The sequence below is a fragment of the Amblyomma maculatum genome, chromosome 2, assembly GCF_055883805.1.
Source record: "Amblyomma maculatum isolate TAMU_Amacu chromosome 2, ASM5588380v1, whole genome shotgun sequence".
In the NCBI taxonomy this organism is placed as follows: domain Eukaryota; kingdom Metazoa; phylum Arthropoda; class Arachnida; order Ixodida; family Ixodidae; genus Amblyomma; species Amblyomma maculatum.
This window is the reverse complement of record NC_139345.1, coordinates 144,232,270-144,251,182: the sequence shown is the minus strand read 5'-3', so window position 1 is coordinate 144,251,182 and position 18,913 is coordinate 144,232,270. Positions and strand designations below refer to the sequence as shown.

The following is an 18,913-nucleotide window of genomic DNA, read 5'->3' as shown; positions in this document are numbered from 1 at the left end:
AACGGAAGTGTAGAAAGTTGCGCCAAGTGGAAAGGTTGTTTGGAGAGGGAAGGCGCATTCATTCCCGAAGTCCTTATCAGTCGAGTTGTGAAAATTGTTTCGCCTTTGTCAGAACTCTGCCCTTGCGGCCGGGTTCGAATCGGGAGCCGGAGGACCCGGGTGCAAAGGAGGCTCTTGCGACCGCGTTCTGAAGGAGGCGGAAAGCAAGGCGCTTGTATGTTGTGCGATGTCAGTGCGCGTTGAAGAACTGCAGGTGGTCGAAATTATCTGCAGCGCTCGACTACGGGTCGTTTTGAGACGTTAATTAAACCGAACAACACAAAACAAACCAACCCAAATCTAAATTATGGACCTATATGGCGTTCATCCAGATGTGTTCACTGTGCGTGCGCATGTCGGAAATGATCTGCGTGCATCCGACATTTCGCAGACTGAAAAAAGAAATCGGGGTTACGCTTGAGCACCGCCCTAAGGGTATGGCAGCGACTTTGGATCCTCTTAGGACATCACTCCACAGACATGGACAATGTTTTTGCTTTTATCTGTTTTTGCTTGCCTCAAAGATCAAGAGAACGCCTCAGTGGCTTGAAGGGAAAGCGTCTGACTCCACATCCAAATCGAAAGGTCCCAATATATAATTATAATTGGTTTAAGGAAAGGAAAGACTCAGTATCTGTCACACTCTCTCCAGCAAGTGTAAGTTTGGATGGTACACCGCTCCTCCCAGATGTGATTCCCATTGAATTACCCCAATTTTCGTTCTTCACGTAATTAATTACCTTCTTACATGTCAGAGTCGCATCGGAGTCATTTTGCGGCCTTATTCTCACAACATATCGCTTTCAGTTATGTGTGACTTCACGACCCTGTCTACCAATCTTCATTTCCGGCTTCATGTTGAACGGAACAGTTAAAGCTGTCTTGTTAAAAATCTAGACCTTGATGAACACTGCGTCACAGTGCACTAGTCCGAGGACGCCACCTGCATACTAGATTCGTTCACAAGAAGGGCAATGAAGGCTGAGATTTCTACTCGTGTATGCGTCTACGTGTGTGCATAGTAGTGCTTCTACAACAGAGCGCCGTACAACCGTGCGCATGGTCAAATGGACAAGCCGCTCTCGGTAACACGTTGAGGCACTTGGGATGCATAAATGAATGGAATATAGGAGCGTCCCCTCTGAAACGGGGTGGTAGCAGTTGCTATCATGATCGTTTTTTTTTTTTTTCTCCTATATCTTGAATATTGTTTTAAATCGGTCAACTATACCATTATTCCTTCCTATTTCGGGCGCCATCTGCTGGCATGCTGTCGAAGGCAATGAAATAATTCGACGAAGTCGTCCGCGCGTGCGCGAGCTCTTTCCAGGTCCGGCGCTCATTGTTTTGCGGCGCGTGTTTACATTTTAGAAAGAGCACGTGCTGTCCACCTATTGTAATCGAGGCGCGCACGCGCCATCGCCTTTTGTTTAGGCCCTCGGCTAGCGAAAGTTTCGAGCGCCCGGGTGCTTTGGCCGCACGAGCGGCGTTCGGTTTTTTAGAGAATCCGATTCTCATCCAGCCGCAGCTGCCCAACGCGCCGTGAGCGCAGTTTTGGCAACCAGTCCGTGCGCAAAGAGCCACTTCTCTCCGCCCCCTTTCTCTCTAGACTCGCCGGAAGCGGCAGCTAATTAAAAGGCTCGGCTCTGTCCGGGAGCGATTGGGCGCCGTTCACTCCTGTAGCAGTGGGGTCGTCTATTCGTTTAGGTTAATTAAATTCGCTGGACGAGCAGCGGCCGCGATTGTCGTCGACTCGTCGTCGTACCTGCATGTTGTCGCGTGCGACAGCGCCAAACCTTGGCCGCTGCAGGCAGCAAAGTTTTGTGTTGTGCCAGACACTGCGGTCTGAGGACTGAACACTGCGGAAGGCTGGGGATCCAGCGTGGACTCTTTTCGTTTTCTTCTCTGTTTAACAACGAGGACAGCTGCATGGAAGGGACGGAACATATTTGTCTGACTAACTAAACAGCGGAGGATCCCATTTGCGGCTCCAGATTGCAGCGACGCGTACTGTTGAATCGTATTAGGGTTTGCGGAAGCTTTCATTTTGCCTCTCTGGGACGTATTTCTCCCTTATTTGGGATTGCTACAAATTATTGTATTGTAAGCTTTCTGAAAGAAAACAAAAGGGGGAAGGTTGGGGGTGGAGGGGGTCTTCTGAAACGCTGACAGATATACACGGATGGCGCTTTCCTGTCGCACCACATTTGACTTTTCACTGTATCACACGACGTTGTAGACTCGTATACGTGTTTTCACTTTCTAAGTAAAGCTCAGTCGCAAGTAATCGCCGTAACCATCCAAACCTTGCATTCAATCCCGTCTTTTTGTGCTGCCAAAACGATTAAAACGCAATGCACAACCAGTCTAAGAAAACACAAATCTCAACCATGAGTTCGTCGTCACTCACGTTTTTTTTTTTTTTCTTTTCTCTTCCCCTCGTGTTTTTCAGGATACAGGTTTGAGCACGCGTTCTACTCGCCTGGGGTGTACCACCTGGTGGCCGAAGCGACTAACCCGGTTACGGACGGGCTGCGGCTGCCTCGCCCCAGGACGGAAATGAGGATCTTCGTGCAGCAGTTGCTGCAAGGTAAGGAACAACCTTGATTTACGGATCACTTGAAACACCGGGGCACGTGTAGCATCAGGATTGGGCAGCGGAATTCAGGACGCAAGCCTCATAACACTTCAGCGTACCGCAGACGCAGTGCGGCGTAGAATGATTACATTACAGTGCTGCCTAATTCGATGCGAATCTTATTAGAAGGTTGTCGCGAAGCATGACCAAACAAATCATCTTTTCAAGATTTCTCTTGAATGCTAATGCTCAGGAGATGCTTATACGTTTGGAATTAGCAGGCTGGCAACAGGATAAAGTACTTAAGAGAGTGTTACAGTAGCTAAGTTTGGACGCGCAGGCTTTTAATACAAAACGCAGTGGTGAGAATACTCGAGAGCTTCCGTAATTATGTTCAGAAGACCGTCTAGGGCGTATGGGCAATGACCGGTTAAAGATCCCCCCGTGTACGTCGGTCGCCGGTTGGGAGGCTATCTTCTTGTTTGTATTCTGTTCCCCACTCTGCCTGATCGTGCCCATGAGCCGTCCTTGTTTCTTCTAGAACAATGCTTCTCAGATGGAAGTCCACGAAGCTATTTTCAGGGCCCGCGAAACCCACGCCTACAAAGAAAAGAAAGTTCGCTCGATAGTCCTCTCCTGGCCAGATGCTGTTTTGCAGGTTAAACCCACGGGGGTTCAAAGGCGACTTCAGTTTCTCTAAGTGAAAGAAACGCGAAACGAATGCGGAAAAGCAAAGCGCGCGCGATGGGACCCCCACCCTCTCCCGGTTTCAAGGGATCCGTCACCACTTCCACTGTCCACAAGGAGTTCTCGACACACACCCATGGCTGAGAAGCACTGCTTTAGAAAATGGCCTCATTTGGTAGTGGTCATGCAGTGCATACGTCGTTCTGTAACACGGGTCTGTGATTTGTTAGAAGGAAGCAGGTAAAGACAAAAAAATATTGTAGTCCTCCGACATGCGCTACCGGCTTTACAGTGAACGACCTGCTGCTCGCTTTTGCTTCCTTTTCGGCTAGTAGTATTACCTACGGTGCCGTCCGTTCCTTTCCAAGTTTTCTGCTCGTGGGTAGGCAACTGTTACTGTTTTTCCTAGATTCGCGTTTTACTCGCATCTCTAGGCGCCGTCTTGCGCGCTTCTCCGTGTTTCTTATTTTTGTTCCCCTCTCACCATTTCCCAAGTCTGGGTTTAAAGGGGTATCTCGGGGCCCCTTTCTGCTCCTCAAAAGCGCGGAAGTTTAAAGGAAAGATTCTTGCGAATAAAATGGGGCATCTCGCTCGGAAGATGATAGGAGGCTGCGGAGCGTCGGAACAGCATCGTTTTCCAGAAGCAACCATGTGAACTGAACGAAGGCTGTTCGAAGAGAAAAGGGGGCTGGCCGCAAACGAAACTGGAAGTAACTTTAGCGCAAGCGTGGTATGGCGTGCGTCTAGTTGTTTTCTCCCGGGGCATTTGATGTCGGTACCGAACGCACTGGTGATGTGCGTTCGGACAGTGCAGGCTTTGCTTCTCTGCTGCGGACTGTTGCTTCGCCGCTGTAAGCTTTACGCTTAGCTAGCCGACTGTGTGGCAGTGGATGAGTTGTTCCGACTTTATCATTTATTTATTGTCACTTTGTTCGTCTCTACCTCACTTTCCGATTTGCGCTGTACGAAGCGAGTTGACAGGTTGCATCCGGATTGTCGCTGTGGGAAGAAAATACTAAACTGAACCGCACAGCGAGTATCATGTCTAGACTAAATTTATGCTTAAATGCTGCATTGTGTCCTTTTTTTTTGACAAAGGCTGTACTGATTGCAAAGTACAGCCTTTGTCAAAAGTTTAGAGTCCAGGGAGTTAGGTTGTAAGCCGCGCTGTGGGGCTTCTGCAAAATTCATGGCAGCCCTACCGTAGGTTGGACCAAAAGCCTCACCTTCAAGACATTTTGAATACTGGGGATGCATTACGAACCACATGGTGCGCCGTCCTGCGTGGGCTGGAGCAGCAAGCACCGGCGACCACCGCAGCATAGTCGGAACGGGCCACTTTTGCCACTTTATGGTTGCGCTGCGGGGGCGGTGCTTGTATAGCGCGGGTTTTTCGGAAGCGCGCGTTTTTGGCACGAGACAGGCAAAATTTGTTGGGCCACAGCACCGAGGGTTACTGCATTTTCGAACTTCTAGAATCTGCGTTGGTTGTTACTAATGGCCGGCTACAAATCTCTAATTGCACCTAAGCGCCGATCAGTAATAGCTAAAAAAGTTATTTATCAGCAATTAGTTAACCAGCTTACTTGTTAACACCATTTCCCTGTTTTCTGCTGTCCGCTGAACTGGCATAATTGCGTAGAACACTTATTCATACTTAAAAACGCCATTTTTTTTAATATCAGTGGCAGGATTCGTTGTAAGACATTGGGGATCGCTGTGTGGGTACCGGGGCCGTGTCTCGGCTCAGCAGCTGGCGCTCCGTTGCCAGGAAAAGTTCTCGAGGGGTGTATGTTGTGAACAAAAGGTCGCTTTACCGCGTGGATGATTCTGCGCCGGGCTCACTACTTTACCCACGATGTAGTACGTCTGCAATCTACAGTATTGAGTTAGTCTGAAATAAAATCTTCCCCACTTACATTGCTACGCTTACGCAAAATAAGATGCTGTCGTCGCTGCCAGGTTTCTTGGTTTAACCTTCTAGTTCCCAACCAACCAATGAAAAGGTCGGTTGAAAAGGAATTTTATAGTTATCGATGTTTAGTTTGAGGATAGAAACGGAGACTTGGCAGTAAGGGAAACGACACTGCCTACATTACCTCACTATTCTGATTTCTGAGATTTAAAAACACCGCACACGCCCCACGATACGTATGCTCGGTGATAAACCGTTTCGGTGTTCGCCAACGATCAATTTATCGTTTCGCATGAAAGAATACAAGTACAGTCTAGCACGATGTGAAGATAGTCGCGCGAGCGTCGACCGAGAAAATTAACAACGCCATGGCCCAAAATCCTCTGCCGTGGCGAGAGAGGCATCAGGCCTGCTGCACTTACAGTCTTTGCTGCTCTTTAGACAGCTGCCACTCCCTTATGGGTGAGTAGCTTTATAATTTTTCTTTTTGATTTAGCGAACAGGCATGGTGGTCATATTGCGCGTGATGTATTTCCTCCGATTTTAATCATTGTCGGCGAAGATAAGAGGTAATTGTGTCCACAGTTAATCGGAACGAATTAAAAGCTTAGAATAGAAAGGAAGGGTGGTGAGGTTTTTCCGGGTGTGATGATTTTAGCATGGAACAGCGAACGAAGGAAAGAAGAATGCGAAATCGTGATTTAACCTGTACCGATCGCTAGGGGCCTGTAACGCTAGGCTGATTGACGCTCGCGCGATAACCTTCAAATCACGCTAAACTGTACAATTTCTTCCTTCTGAAATCTATTCTCAAGCCGCTCACCGGTAAACAGCGTATGTGATCCGATTGGCGCTTTCGCTTGTTGGAGGCTTTTTGTCCGTGAAAAGCACAAAAACCAAATCTATCCCATAAAACTACTGGTGTAGCGGAATAATTTTTTCTGCAAGTGACGTTTCGGAAGGGCTTCTGCAACTGTCGCAGCGAAAATATTCACTTGGCTTTGAAAATTGTGCTGCAAACTTAGTATACATATTTATTTATTACTTAAAAATGCCGTCTTTAAGGGTGTTGCACTACAGTGGTCGAGACGGTAATCAGTAAATGCTTTTGAAAATATAAATAGTAGAAAAGTCTAAGACACTAGCTACGACATGGTAGTGCGAACTAAATTGATAGGATTGTAAGCATGGAAAAATACAACACTAAGAGCAATAAAATAGAAATGCGTCGCTGATATTTTTATTTTGAGAATATACACAAGTTAATATACACAAGTTAATATACACAAGTTCGCGAATCTCTGTGATGAATGGTACGCAGAAGTTTACAGAATTCAGGCCACTAGTTTTGTAGATTGCAAGTTTTTTGTCTCAGTGGGAGGCTCACTTCACTCACACTCACCACTGCGAGATGGTTTTGGAGGCCACTGTTCTCTTTAAAAAATGTACTGCATCGTTTATTGCGAGCTGCAGTGTTTACTAGCAGTGAGATTGACGACCAACGAAAGATGTATGTTTCGTCAGCGGATTTTGCTGAAAAGAATGTTCTGAGAAACGAGGAGATCTCATTCTTCCATCTCGGGAAACATTAATTTTCGTTACTGTGCGGCTATCAGTGGACTTCGAATCAAAGGAAAAAAATATTGTAATCAACACACTAAGACAGTAAAAAAAAAAAAAAAAAAAAAAAAGAAATGCCGTTGAACTAAAGGAAGTAGGCAGAACCGAAGGCGGCACGGAAGAAGCCTCTCTACCTCTAGAACGACGTAATGAGAGTTCGTAAAACATTGAATGAAACCAGACGAGCGTGATCGAAGTGCATCTCAGCCGCTGCGGTATGGCGGCAAATCGCTCCAATGGAGTTCCGTTCGGATGGATTCCCCTCGATAAATTGGCGGTCGGAGAAGGAAGACGGGGGTGAGGGACGAGCGGCAGTTACACGGGGTAGGTAGCCGGCCGCAATGCGCCGTCTTCCCGCCGAGTAATTACATCGTCCGCAAATGAAGCGGTAAGTTGCGCGCATCCCCGCGAACCTGGAGGAGCTCCTGCTCGTACCACAAGAACAGGCTGCGACGAAGGGTATGGGGATCTAAGGAAGAGTTCAGGCAAGGGAGAGAGAGAGAGAGAGCGTCGGCTTGTTCCGGAGCCTGATTTTTATTTTTGTGCGCGCAAATCATTGCGTGGGTTCATCTTTTATCTTGCCCTCCTCCTCCTCCGATCTGCTGCTCTTGTTACTCTCCCTTCTGTCGTCGCCTTGTTCTTTTCTGCGTCGTAGATGTTTCTATCAATCTCCCTCCCTAGTCGAGGCATGTAACAACCTGGCCACCCCACGAAAAGTGGCTCTCCTCCGGTGTTTCTACGATACCTCCTCGCTCCCCTTCTCATTGGGCGCAATTTCTCGGCGCCGTTAACCCCCCTCCTTGAGCAGGTGCAGAGCGAGGCAGCCACGGATGCTCGGGCACGCCATCAGCCCGGCCCGGAAGGATGGATCGAGCGGTAGTGCATCCCTTCCGGCATTCCTTAATAAGCTTATAAGAACAGGCCGGGGCTCAGCGCTCGAGGGCGCACGTGCCCTGCTCGCTCAGATAGCGTCGCGCGCCCGGCGCGTACAGGGGCCGCTTCGCTGGTGGCGGAGCGTACGCCGAGGATTGGAGACGACGTGTGGGCGGTCGAGTGACGGAGGTTGCTCGAGATTGCGCACAGAATGGAGAACGTGCCCCGGTCGGAGTGAACTTGGTGGAAGGGTACTACGAAGGAACACGCCAAGGAGGTGGTAGGACAAAACTTTTGAGGAAACTAAAGAAAAGACTTAATGAGCATACGGGAAGAAAATGTTTGTCAGTTGAAACACTAATGCCGTGGATTATTTTCTCTTTTTCTTTCTCTCTCTCTCTCTCTCTCTCTCTCTATTTCTCTCTCTGCTTTCGAGGCGTCCGTATTTTCTTTTCAAGCGATTGATATGAAAGGCTTTACGCAAACCCGTCTGGTGGGGAAAAATTGTGGCGGAAATTTATGAAATGCCTAGAAGGCGGGAAAATAAAAAGGGCGTCTCGCTTCGCGATCCTTTGCGAAACAGTGGGGACTGGAAAATCTTCTTTTAACGAATAGTCGAGGCTGGATAAATTTGTCAATAAGTATGTCCTTTTGTTTTTTGTTTTTCTTGTTTCTTTTTTTTTTTTTGCATTCTTCGCACGTATATTACGGCATGTTGCTCGCTAGAAACAAAATGGATCCACATTGGCTGCATTGGCTCATTCTTATGAGGACCGTCGAGCAGTGTCATCAGTACGATCTGTGCTTTGTGATTTCGTCTCAGTTGAATTATGCGGCTATTTGTTCCGCTAAAAGGATGATTGCTTTCGCCGGCTCGTTTTCGCTTCTAACAGCTTCTCATCATTGTCTTAAGCCACCATAGACAGCTGTTTTTTAGCTGCAAGTTTCTTCTCACTAATTATTTACATCACATTAGAATAATTGGATTTCGACGTGGTATATACTTACGACCATCAAATAATTTTTATAATCGAATTTCCTTTCTCCTGCTGTTTCGGCACCATACGGACGATGACAATCATGCATAAGCTGTGGCTAAGTCACGTGAGGCCTTCCGTACACTGGAATTTGGTCGCTTATACGTTTATTTTCAATCCAGCTCTTCACGTAGGCTTGTTTAAGCGTTATAGTGAACTAAAAGTACGTACCAGTGATCATATTCCACCTTCGGTTTCATGCTTCACGTGACCAGAATACACATTACACGTCAGACCATTTGTTCAGTAATTGAAACTGGCCGTGGCCTAGTGGTTAGGGCGTCCGTCTCGGCTGCGGGAGGTGGTTCGTTCGAAACTCGCCGCCGGACACCCACCGGTAAAAATGGGTACAAGCGTCCCCCGGCCTGGCGCCCGGCTTTCACAGGGGTGTGCGCTTGGAAGAGGCTCCGCAAACTTCGCTGCGCTCCTTCTGGGGCAAAATAGTTTCGGACACTTCAGCCTGCAAAGGTGGTTCGAGTTACCGTGTTTCAGGGGGTTCAAAACTGAAAACGAGTCGTGTCCAGCACACGCGAAAACTCAGAAAAGCCAGGCCAAAGCAGCATGAAGAAGAATTGAAATTATTTGGCGGTCGTAGAGGAGTACCATGGCTGGTTCATATATAGACTGTTTTCCAACGCATAACATGAAAAAGGAAACAATAATACCAAGCAAAACATTTTGTGCCTATACAGTTTGGAGTAAAATTCCCTAAAATGTGAAGAACATTAGGTAAATTAGCTTCATGTAAAAATGTCTTTTGCACAGCTCCCATTCTGTTATTCCCGTCTCACACTTGTGACTACCTTTCTCTTTGTTTTGTGCTTTTCAATCATTCTTCATCATTTATTCTGGTCTACTTCCCCATCATCTCGCCAGAGTCTCCCGCTCTGAGGCCTGTCTACATTCCCACGCTCGGTCTCTGCATTCCCCTTTCTCTCCTCTCATTTATCCTTAATGGATCCGGCTCTGCGTATAGGAACCTTCACGGAATATTGCGCGGCTTTTGTGCGCTATACACGGGTGCGAATAAATTGTCGAAACGTCCATTATGAGCCCGGCATATGACCCGCGTCCTCACAGCCAACACGGCGCCCGCCCGCGGAGGGCTTCTTGAGAGGGAGGATTTTCCGCCCCTTCTTCCTCTCCTTCTAAGCTCCTCTATTGTGTACTTTAATTCTAGCCCGCTTACATGAATCTTTTTTTTTTTTCCCCTTTCGTCCGAGTACACGAATCGATTCATTTTGCACGTGCTCTTCGGACTCGCTTGCTGAAGCAGAAGGGGAAAATTGTTTTTGCTTTGTTCACATGGCAATTATTTTCTTCCCTGCATATCGATTGCGCTTAGCTGTCTCACTTGAGTTTTATTCTACCGCTTACAATTCCATTTTTTTTTTTTTTAATTTGAGATGAACGTTTTCTTAATTTTTCTGTGTTAATTTTTTGCCGTATCACAGTAGTCTTCGATTGTTCGATCGACTAGATTAAATTGCGCGGCCTGGAAACACAGAGTGCCACTGATTTCGGTAAATATTTAGTAGGAAAGAATAATTTGTACCGTAGATTTTGTTGATCTGGGGCTTCAGTCTTACGCTGTCGCTAGGAGGTTTTTAAAGTCAGTCTATGGGAAATTAAACAGTTGTGCCAATCCTAGGGGAGAAAAAAAAAACATTGCGCTGCTCTTGTTGGCATTTATTCTTCATAATAACACTTCGTGTCTAAATGGATGTGAGGCTGTCTTAGCGCAACACAAAGGGCGCTATTGCCTGCGCGAAGGGAGAAAATGCTCACATGTAACCGGAGAAATCCAACAGCAGTGTATGTAACGTTAGGTGAAAGTATGTGAGCAAAACTAGACCAAACATTGGCACACACTCCTGTGTCTAGCTATTGTTATCATCACTACAATAGTGGTCACTGTCATCATCAAAACTATGAGGAGCATCGCGGCAGATTTTACGAGCTACGGCGGACATTGACACCACCTTCAAGGTATTACGCCACCTTTCAATTTCGAGAGACCGCGCAAAAGGTTCTAAGGCCGATCCAGATACGAGCCTGGAGCCCCGCCGCGTCGTCACAGCGTAGACTGAAGACCTTGTCGACAAAACGGAAGTTCTCCAGTCATAGAAGTACTGCGCGTGGAGGTGAGCCTCGCGAGCGTTGGTGACCGAATCGAGCTGAAGCGCGTCAGCGTTAGGTGTCGCATTGGGAGGTCGAAATTATTCTTCCGCAAATGCATTATTTCGACCATTAAAGCACGGCATCGCGGCATCTGCGAGCGTTGAGGGTGAGTCTTGAATTTCCCGAGATGAAGCATCGGGATCACCCTCGTTGCAGCAAGGGCGCCTTATCCGACCGTTAGTTTCGCACGCTACCGTAATTGCTCCGTTTTTGTGATGCACTGAGGCGATTGCCTATATTGAATGTTTGCGGCTCGGGCCGTTCGTCAGCCGACTCATGTATTGTGAACATCAGTATATTGGTTTTTTTTTTCTCCTTACTTCCAGAAGTTGGATACTCTGTCAATACAATGTAGTGCGTATCGGTCATTATGTCATCAAGTTGGTCTTTACAAATACCTCTAAGGAATGCTCCGAAGCGGCTTTTCACTTGTTACTGGTAACGAAACGAGGTTTAGTAAAGAAAATGCGGCAATTTATTTTCCTTTGTTTAATTATTACCTATAGAAATATGCTTTCTTTTCCTGCTACATTTAACCGATTTCATATGCTCGGTTTTCGACTGGATAACGACGTTCAGACCATGTGACCTTATTTAAGTGTATTCGGTGCAGTTATTGCTTTGACGTCTTCGCCTCGTGGTAGAGCAGAATGATTGAGAATTGCGAAAACACCAGCTTCGTTGAGATAACTTGTTAATGCAGTGGTTTCTATTTCGCTCATCGTATGAATTGTACTGCGATTTTTTTTTTTTCTGCAAGCTACGTTAACCTAGCGTATTTTAATCCTCTTTCACAATATACTTTCGCGATAAAACTAAATAGGAAAGTATTAACAACAAGAGAGCAGCAGGAGAGCTAGGAAGCAAAGAACGATATAAACTTTGGAGCTTTGCACGTCCGCAAACCAATGTGGCTTTGCCGCACAAAGGATGCATGCAAGGCGAAGCACGCTTTACAGGCAATAAAAGGGATTTGCTTATTTTTTGTTAGAGAATTTGGAAAGTGGCTGTGGGTTTTTTCTCCTTGCGATAATGCTGATTGTGACGACCTTGAAGGAAGGTTGGGAAAAGGTGCGCCGAGTTTGGAGGTCAGAAGCAAACTGCGAAATCCCGTGGCAAAGCCAAACATATTAAGCAAGGAAATATACAATGCTATAATTGACTCTGAATGAAAGGCAAGCGATACTGCTTTTTTTATGTACGTCTGGCGGAGATCTTAATAGCCTCAAAAGTTTTGTTCATACATTTTGTTACGTTAAAAGAAACGTTTCACACTTATCTTTTGAGTGTTACATCACTACGGGCGTCATTTTCGGAAAGCAGTGTTGCACCACAATGTGGAAAAGTGTCGAGAAGCTTTCCCAGTGGAAGTTCTCAACCAGAAAAGTTTAAATAACGTTCCTAAAACAGTTTATTTGGAAGCAGCATGGCTTCGTTTCGTAACTTTACTGCATGATGGCTTTTGGTTTAACGAAAATGAACAATCTTTTGCAGAGCCAAGGATAGTCATCCTCCTTTTTGAGGTATGTGGGATCGCTGTTGCTGGCTCCGTTTCGTCCCCGTTTTGTCTTTATTTCTCGCGCCGAGTCACGGATTGCGCTGTTATTTTTACCTTGCCACTTTCTGCCAGCCACAACAGGGTGGGTATTGATCGCAAGTTCTTTTCCCGAGAATAGCGGGCGGGCATGAAGGTCAGAGGTAGTGCGTAGATCAGCAGTCTCATAAAAAGGGGCAATATAGAAAGCTTGGTGTGATTTCGCGTGCCCCATTTAATGGCGTCGCGTCGCCTGAAGTATGTAGGAGGTAAGCGAAGCGCGACTCGAACGCGGATAGCACGTACACTGAAAGCGTTTTCGTCATTGTGCCCACCGCACGCCTACCTGTGAACTCTTTTAGAGCTTCAGAATTTTTAGTTTTTGCCTAATCGCATGTTTGGTGCGGCTTCCACTGCTGATTGCTTTGTGACTCTGCTTCTATCACCGCTTTTCTTCTCTCTTTGTTCTCGTTTCGTGTCGCTCTTCTTTTTTCATTAGAATGCTTAGCTTCTCGCAAGCGCGCAGCAACGCGCGGCGTGCTAAAATCGACCTGCCACGCGGGCGCAGCAACATCCGTCTGTCCCTTCCACGTGCTTGTCCTCCTTCTCCGCGCTCTTGCATTTGCACCTCTGTGTGCACAATTCGAGTGCCAGGTCCCGCTTATTACTGCCCCGTAATCTTCCAGTGCGGCGATGAAGAGCGCGACGTGCTGGCTCAGCGGTGGCAGCGGCGCGAGCCGCCTTCGAAAGACTCGGACGCGGGACGCTGTAATTACACACGATCGGCCTCAGCCGGGGCCCGGACGTAATTATGTGGACTTGTTAAGAATGCGGGGCGGGTATGCTCTCAGGTCGGCCAGTCTGGTCGGTACTTTTGCTTTCGTGGATATTGGTGGGGGTCAGGAGGTAAGTGTAGCCTGCTTATCGTTTCAAGCCTCCGGTATTACGCAGGCACTTCGCGGTGGCAAAAAAAGGAAAATGGCATTACGAAATATGTTCTTTGAGATGAAAGTTGAAAAACATTAAACGCAAATAACTTCTCTGTGTTTTCTTATAATGCCTTTAAAAAGATGAGCAGCTTGGTCAAAAATGGTTATGCAAGGCCCCTTAGTTCCGTTCTTCTTAGGGAGACGCCATTCGGTGTCGCCTCGATCTGGACAGGACATGACGTGTTCTAAATCCTCGCTCAGACTACATGAGGAGCATGTTGGAGACGACGGCTCCGCCGCGGTGATGTCTGTGTCCGAGAATGCGGGATCGAATTCCGGCTGCTGAGGCCACCTTTCGATGAAAGCGAAAGGCAAGGCGACCATGTACTGTGCGATGTCAGTGCATCCAGGTGGTCAAAATTTCCGGAGCCCTCCACTCCGGCGTCTCTCATAACCTGAGCCGCTCTGGAACGTTAAACACCATAAACCAAACCGGTTTGACAGGATGCCAGGTTCGTCTTTGCATACAGGCCGTTATTCGTACCACGAGTGACTCACAGTTTTGTTGGTGGGGTATGAATATTTTTGTTGTTGTTGTCGTTTAAAAAAAAACGTATTTTGAGATCTTCAACCTCCAGATAAGATTTTATTTTTCTGTCAGAAATTTGTCACATGGATATTTGCGACTTCAAATATGCTTTTCTTATCGCTTTCTACACGCACGTGATAATGTTGAGCTGAAAGATGGAATATTTCCGGTTGCATTTTGCCTTCTTTGTTTTGTGTTGAAAAGCAAAAAAAAAAAAAAAATGTGCTTCGAAACTTCGCACAGATCATTTATTTAGCTTTAAGGAAATACGTTACGCTACCAATTATTGTTTCTGGTCGTATCTAGCAGAAAGATGGTAGTGTTCAAAGCCTTTATGTGTTTTAAAACAGCATTTTTAGAAGGTCGAGAGATTCATGGATTTCAATCAGTATATTTCACATGACTGGAACTGTAACGATGAGTGGCCTAAGTCAGTTTTTATTTTGTCATTAAAAATTATTTGTGGTGGCTTTATGTATCACCGTGAACGAAGAATATTAAATATCTTTAAGCGCATAATTCTAGTCACACTTGTGTAACATGACTGTTTCTAATGTCACACAAAATTTTGCCCTCCGCATCGAGTAGCTTTAACGAAAAGTTACACGCTTCTAAAGATGAAAAGCAAAAGAAAAGTAAACATTACTAGCCAAGATTTTCAGCTGCACCCATTTTAATAATGTTAGCCAATTTGTTACTACTCCTCTACAGGTAATCAACTCCTCTACAGGTAATCTTAGAAAACTTTCTGTTTTAAAGCCTTACCTTAGGCCAATTTATAACTGTCTTTCGCTCGCTCGGTTCGAGAAGCGATTCGAGAGCTATGTGAGGAACCACGCCGAGAATAATTTATTTGTACAGATTCAGGACCTGCTTAGCAAATTTAGGGAAGTTCTCTATAAGCCACGCCACCTACCTGTCTCTACCAAATCACTGAGCTCCATCATCTCTCATGATAACGAACAGGACAATGTGCCAACTGATACCTTGACAACACTACTACTAGGAAAAAATGAGACGGTCTGTGCAAAAACAAAGAGCGCGCAGCAATTGTCTTCGAACAGTCTGGCATTTGTCTGGACCGGACACCACTTATCTTCTTTCAAAAATTGCAAGGAGTGCGACGGAAGCTTACTGGGCCCAACCAGGCATTCGACAAATATGCCGTGAAAGCTCGAACTAGCTCTACACTTTTTTTTTTTTGTTCCGCGTGGAATTCTGTGCCTTTATGCATTCTTCTTTCATGGGCTATGTTTAGAATCTACCTCATATGAAAGTACTTACATTTAATTGGACAGGTGGACTTCCAAGAATGTTTCACTTGTAGCATTACTGACTTCGTGGAACACGCACAAATGGCGTGTCCAGCATATGAGTGCGAAAGGCACCCGCTTTTTTAAAGCGTTTTGACAGCAAGCCACTCTCGAAATACTTATTGATATTCTCCGTTTAATACATCAAGTGCAACACTGCCAAAGCTACAGCTCTTGCTTGCGCTCTCCGCATCCGAGATGAAAAATTGTGCCTACTCTTGACGAGAGCAAGTAAGAGTTATTTTGTCTGCAAGCTTAATACATCTTACATTTGCCATCAACTTCATAAAGAGCACCTTTTTTAGGGAGAAAGGATCGGATTCGGTGAATTTGTTTGTTTTTATATCGTTTTCGTTCGTGTCGCGTTTTCGCTGCCCCGCAACCTTGCCAGCTGTGCCACTAGATGGCGCTGGCAGTGCCCTCCGCGCTGCGCATCTCTTTTTGAGAAAATGGTTCTTCGGTGCACATTTTTTCTATAAGATCCGCACTGTGAAGATGTCTAGGCACGTGAAACAAGTTACTGGAAACGTGTATGCTCGGAATAGAGCCCGTTTCCGCAGGAACCACTCGGCCACAAAACGAGCGTCTAGTGATACGCCTCCATTTTTCTTTTCTTGCGGACTACTTGCATGGCTTTCGCTGCGTTGCACCTGATGTATGAAATGGAGTATAGGTGCTTGGCCGCATAGTTGGAAAGTTCTCGAGGCAGTGCAAGCGTTTTTTCATTTTGAAGCGAAATCTACACTAGGCTAGTATAAGCGCATTTCGCGGAGCCGGGCAGAGGCCTTTACTGCGCATGCGCCGTCACCATGGCAACCTGGTGCGCCGTTCCACGGGTGTTGCACCCCAGCAGATGCGCGCGCCGGCGCGGACAAAAGGGTAGGTTCCGCAGTGCGCATGCGCCCGCCGCCGCTGAGAGCTGACCGAGTAGAGCAGGAAAGCGTCTGCCTTCATCGCATGCGCAGGGCATGAAAGTGGATTCTGGCTAGAACGCCGGTGAACTTTGATGCGCTCAACGGAACGCTAGTTTTGTTCCCGTAGCCAAAGATTTCGCCCCACATTCGGCTCAGCAGCGTTTAACCCATCTAAGTTATTTAGCGACACGGGACTCGAATGTATAATTTCATAATTATAGTATATCATAATCATATACTCTATACTGTATTATATCCTATAATTATTTCATGGCCATAGTATATAATTTCATACCTCTTCTGGCCACATCGTTACCCATCATGAACATCTTTCTTCTATTTACCTTTTCCGGCCTAGATTGGCAAATCATGCAGGAAGAGAGTAAGGGTGTAAACATTTTCAGTATGGGAAATGAAATTCACGCCTCTTGGTATTCATTTTTCCGCCTGACTTTTCTGCCGTTCCAGTAAATATGCTCAGCTTTCTGTGCTTCTCCGACTTCGAATATGTCGAGGTCACATTCCGGGAATCCATTTGCCGATAAAGGAAGTAAACTGGCTTGCATATGCTGGTTTCCACGATATTCACGCCATTTTATTTGAAGCTTCTATTTTTTTATGTTTGTAGCCTCCGCAAAATCATTGACAGACGGGCGCTCGATGGATAGGAAAAGTTGTTGCGTCATATCCTACGCCTATAGTGTTATTTTACTGAAAGCCGACATGCGCAACTCGAGTGACACTCCGTGCACTCGCGCGAAGCTGCAGTTTCCAGGCCCGCGGGAATCTCAGCGTTGTCACAACAGCCTCTGGCGCATCCTAAAAAAAGGACAAAATAAAAAAAAAGTATAACAGGCACTTTCCAACTCTCAGAACAGCTACGTAGGTCTGCGGCGATCGTTCTTTTTTTCTCCTTATTGCCTTTGAGCTTCAACTCTCTTTGTGCGCTTTTTTTTTTCTTTTCTTTCCGGCATGTCCGTTTTCTCTCGCCGCATGTTTGCGCAACGTCCGATGTGCGACAGCGACTGCCGATCCCCGAAGCGTGATCGGGTTTACCCCGCGTGTCTGAGCCTATTTGCATTTCGGCAGCCGCGCGGTCCCAATCCGACGCGCAACTTTGCTTTCAGGACGGCATTGTCTTTCGCCTCTCTTCTTTCCCCCTCATCGTTCGCACCCGTCACTATACACTCGCTTTCGCAGGTCATGTGGCTGAGTTACCCCCCCCCCCCCCCCCTTCTCCCTTACCTCATCAGTCTCTCTCCCGCTCAGCATTGCGTCTTCTTCGTCGACTCACTTTCATTTTTCCCCGCACGCGTTTCGGTGTCGAGCCAATGGAAGGTCCCTCTCCTCTTTTTTTTCCTGCTTCCGCCCAACGCTCTCCCGATTCTCTTTCCTTGTCTGAGAACAAGAAAATTGGAGAGGAACAACAGGACAGGAATGGAAGGAAGAAAAGGAAAAAGGAGCGCTGGCCGAGCGGGGACAACAAAAACCAAACCGACTATAGCACGCGCGACTTGTATCTTCTGATGCCGGAGAGAAGAGCGCGGCGCAGAATCAAAGTGGCTTTGAAGTATATATATGTAGCACAATAACGCGAAGCGGACACTCCCGCCGGCGCCGTCTTGTCACGCGTTTGTGTGTGCAACCGGGTGGTGAGCCTCCCTGGCTGCTTTTGTCTTTCTCGTGGCGCTGTCGGCTCTCCCCCTTCCCTTGTTCGGATCTTCCCGTACCCATCTTTCTCCTCTCTTCCCCAACTCGGTAGGGCGCTCGTGTTTCGCCGGGCTTTGGACTGTTGTCGTGTCTCTTATCGGGGCTCGCTGCGCCCCCGACACTCGACAGGAGGCGCTACACTTGATGGCGGAAGCGAAGGGTTGTTGTTTCACCCGGAGCTTTCGCGCCTCGTTCCGTTGCTGTTCTTCGCTTCCCCCCCCCCCCCCCCCCTCCCCCTTTTTTTTTTCTTTTTGCGCCGTTTCTTGCTGTTGTCTAGAAACTACGATGAGGCACGGACGCGTTTTCTGGCCGGATTGGCTTCCGCCCCTCTTCATTTTCTTCCGCATGTATATATGCGTGCGTGGAGCGCGGCGTGTGTAATGAGTCAGCGTTCATTTTGTGATTGCGATGCTCACGTTCTGAATCCATTTGTTTTTTCTTTATTTGCGTCCTTTATCTCTAACATGATGATCTATGCGCTGTACAAGCATGCAAAAACATGGCGCGCCCTCTGCTTGCCAAAACCATTGGCTGCAACCTATACATCCCTGTCGCAACCACGACCAATCAGCCCAATTTCAACACTTGCGGTCAATGAACGCCGCCGCGCCTTGCGCCACACCACGACAGGACGCCCTACTCAATTCTATCTCACTAGTGTCTCAGCGGCTATTCTGTTTCAGGCATCCGTTACTCTTGATAGCAGCCGACGTTTCATTGAACCTCTGTTCACAGTGATTGTAATCAACATTCTGAAGCACCAGGTTGAGCTTTCTAAAGCTTCAATTAGGGTTATATGGCTTGCTGGAGTGGTAACGATTAACTAGATTTCTTACTGGATTGTTTGTCGCTTCGTATGGTAAGAACGGGGTGGTTGAATTGCGCTGCAAATTACTCTCACAATATATGCCACAGGTATAAGGCGGGGGTTACGGTCAGGTCAGGAACACTTCGGAAGATTCGTACGATGTCTCTGACCTCAGCGGGTGTTTGC

At 47.0% G+C, this 18,913-nt stretch overlaps 1 protein-coding gene across 1 annotated transcript in view; it reads left to right on the top strand.

The window, feature by feature from the left end:
- The window catches only part of LOC146200112 (uncharacterized), a 479,695-nt gene that overhangs the window by 287,367 nt on the left and 173,415 nt on the right, over positions 1–18,913 (top strand). Inside the window, exon 9 of the mRNA XM_084592273.1 lies at positions 2,492–2,629. Coding sequence (XP_084448399.1) covers positions 2,492–2,629 — 138 coding nt within the window. The remainder of the gene's footprint in view (positions 1–2,491; positions 2,630–18,913) is intronic.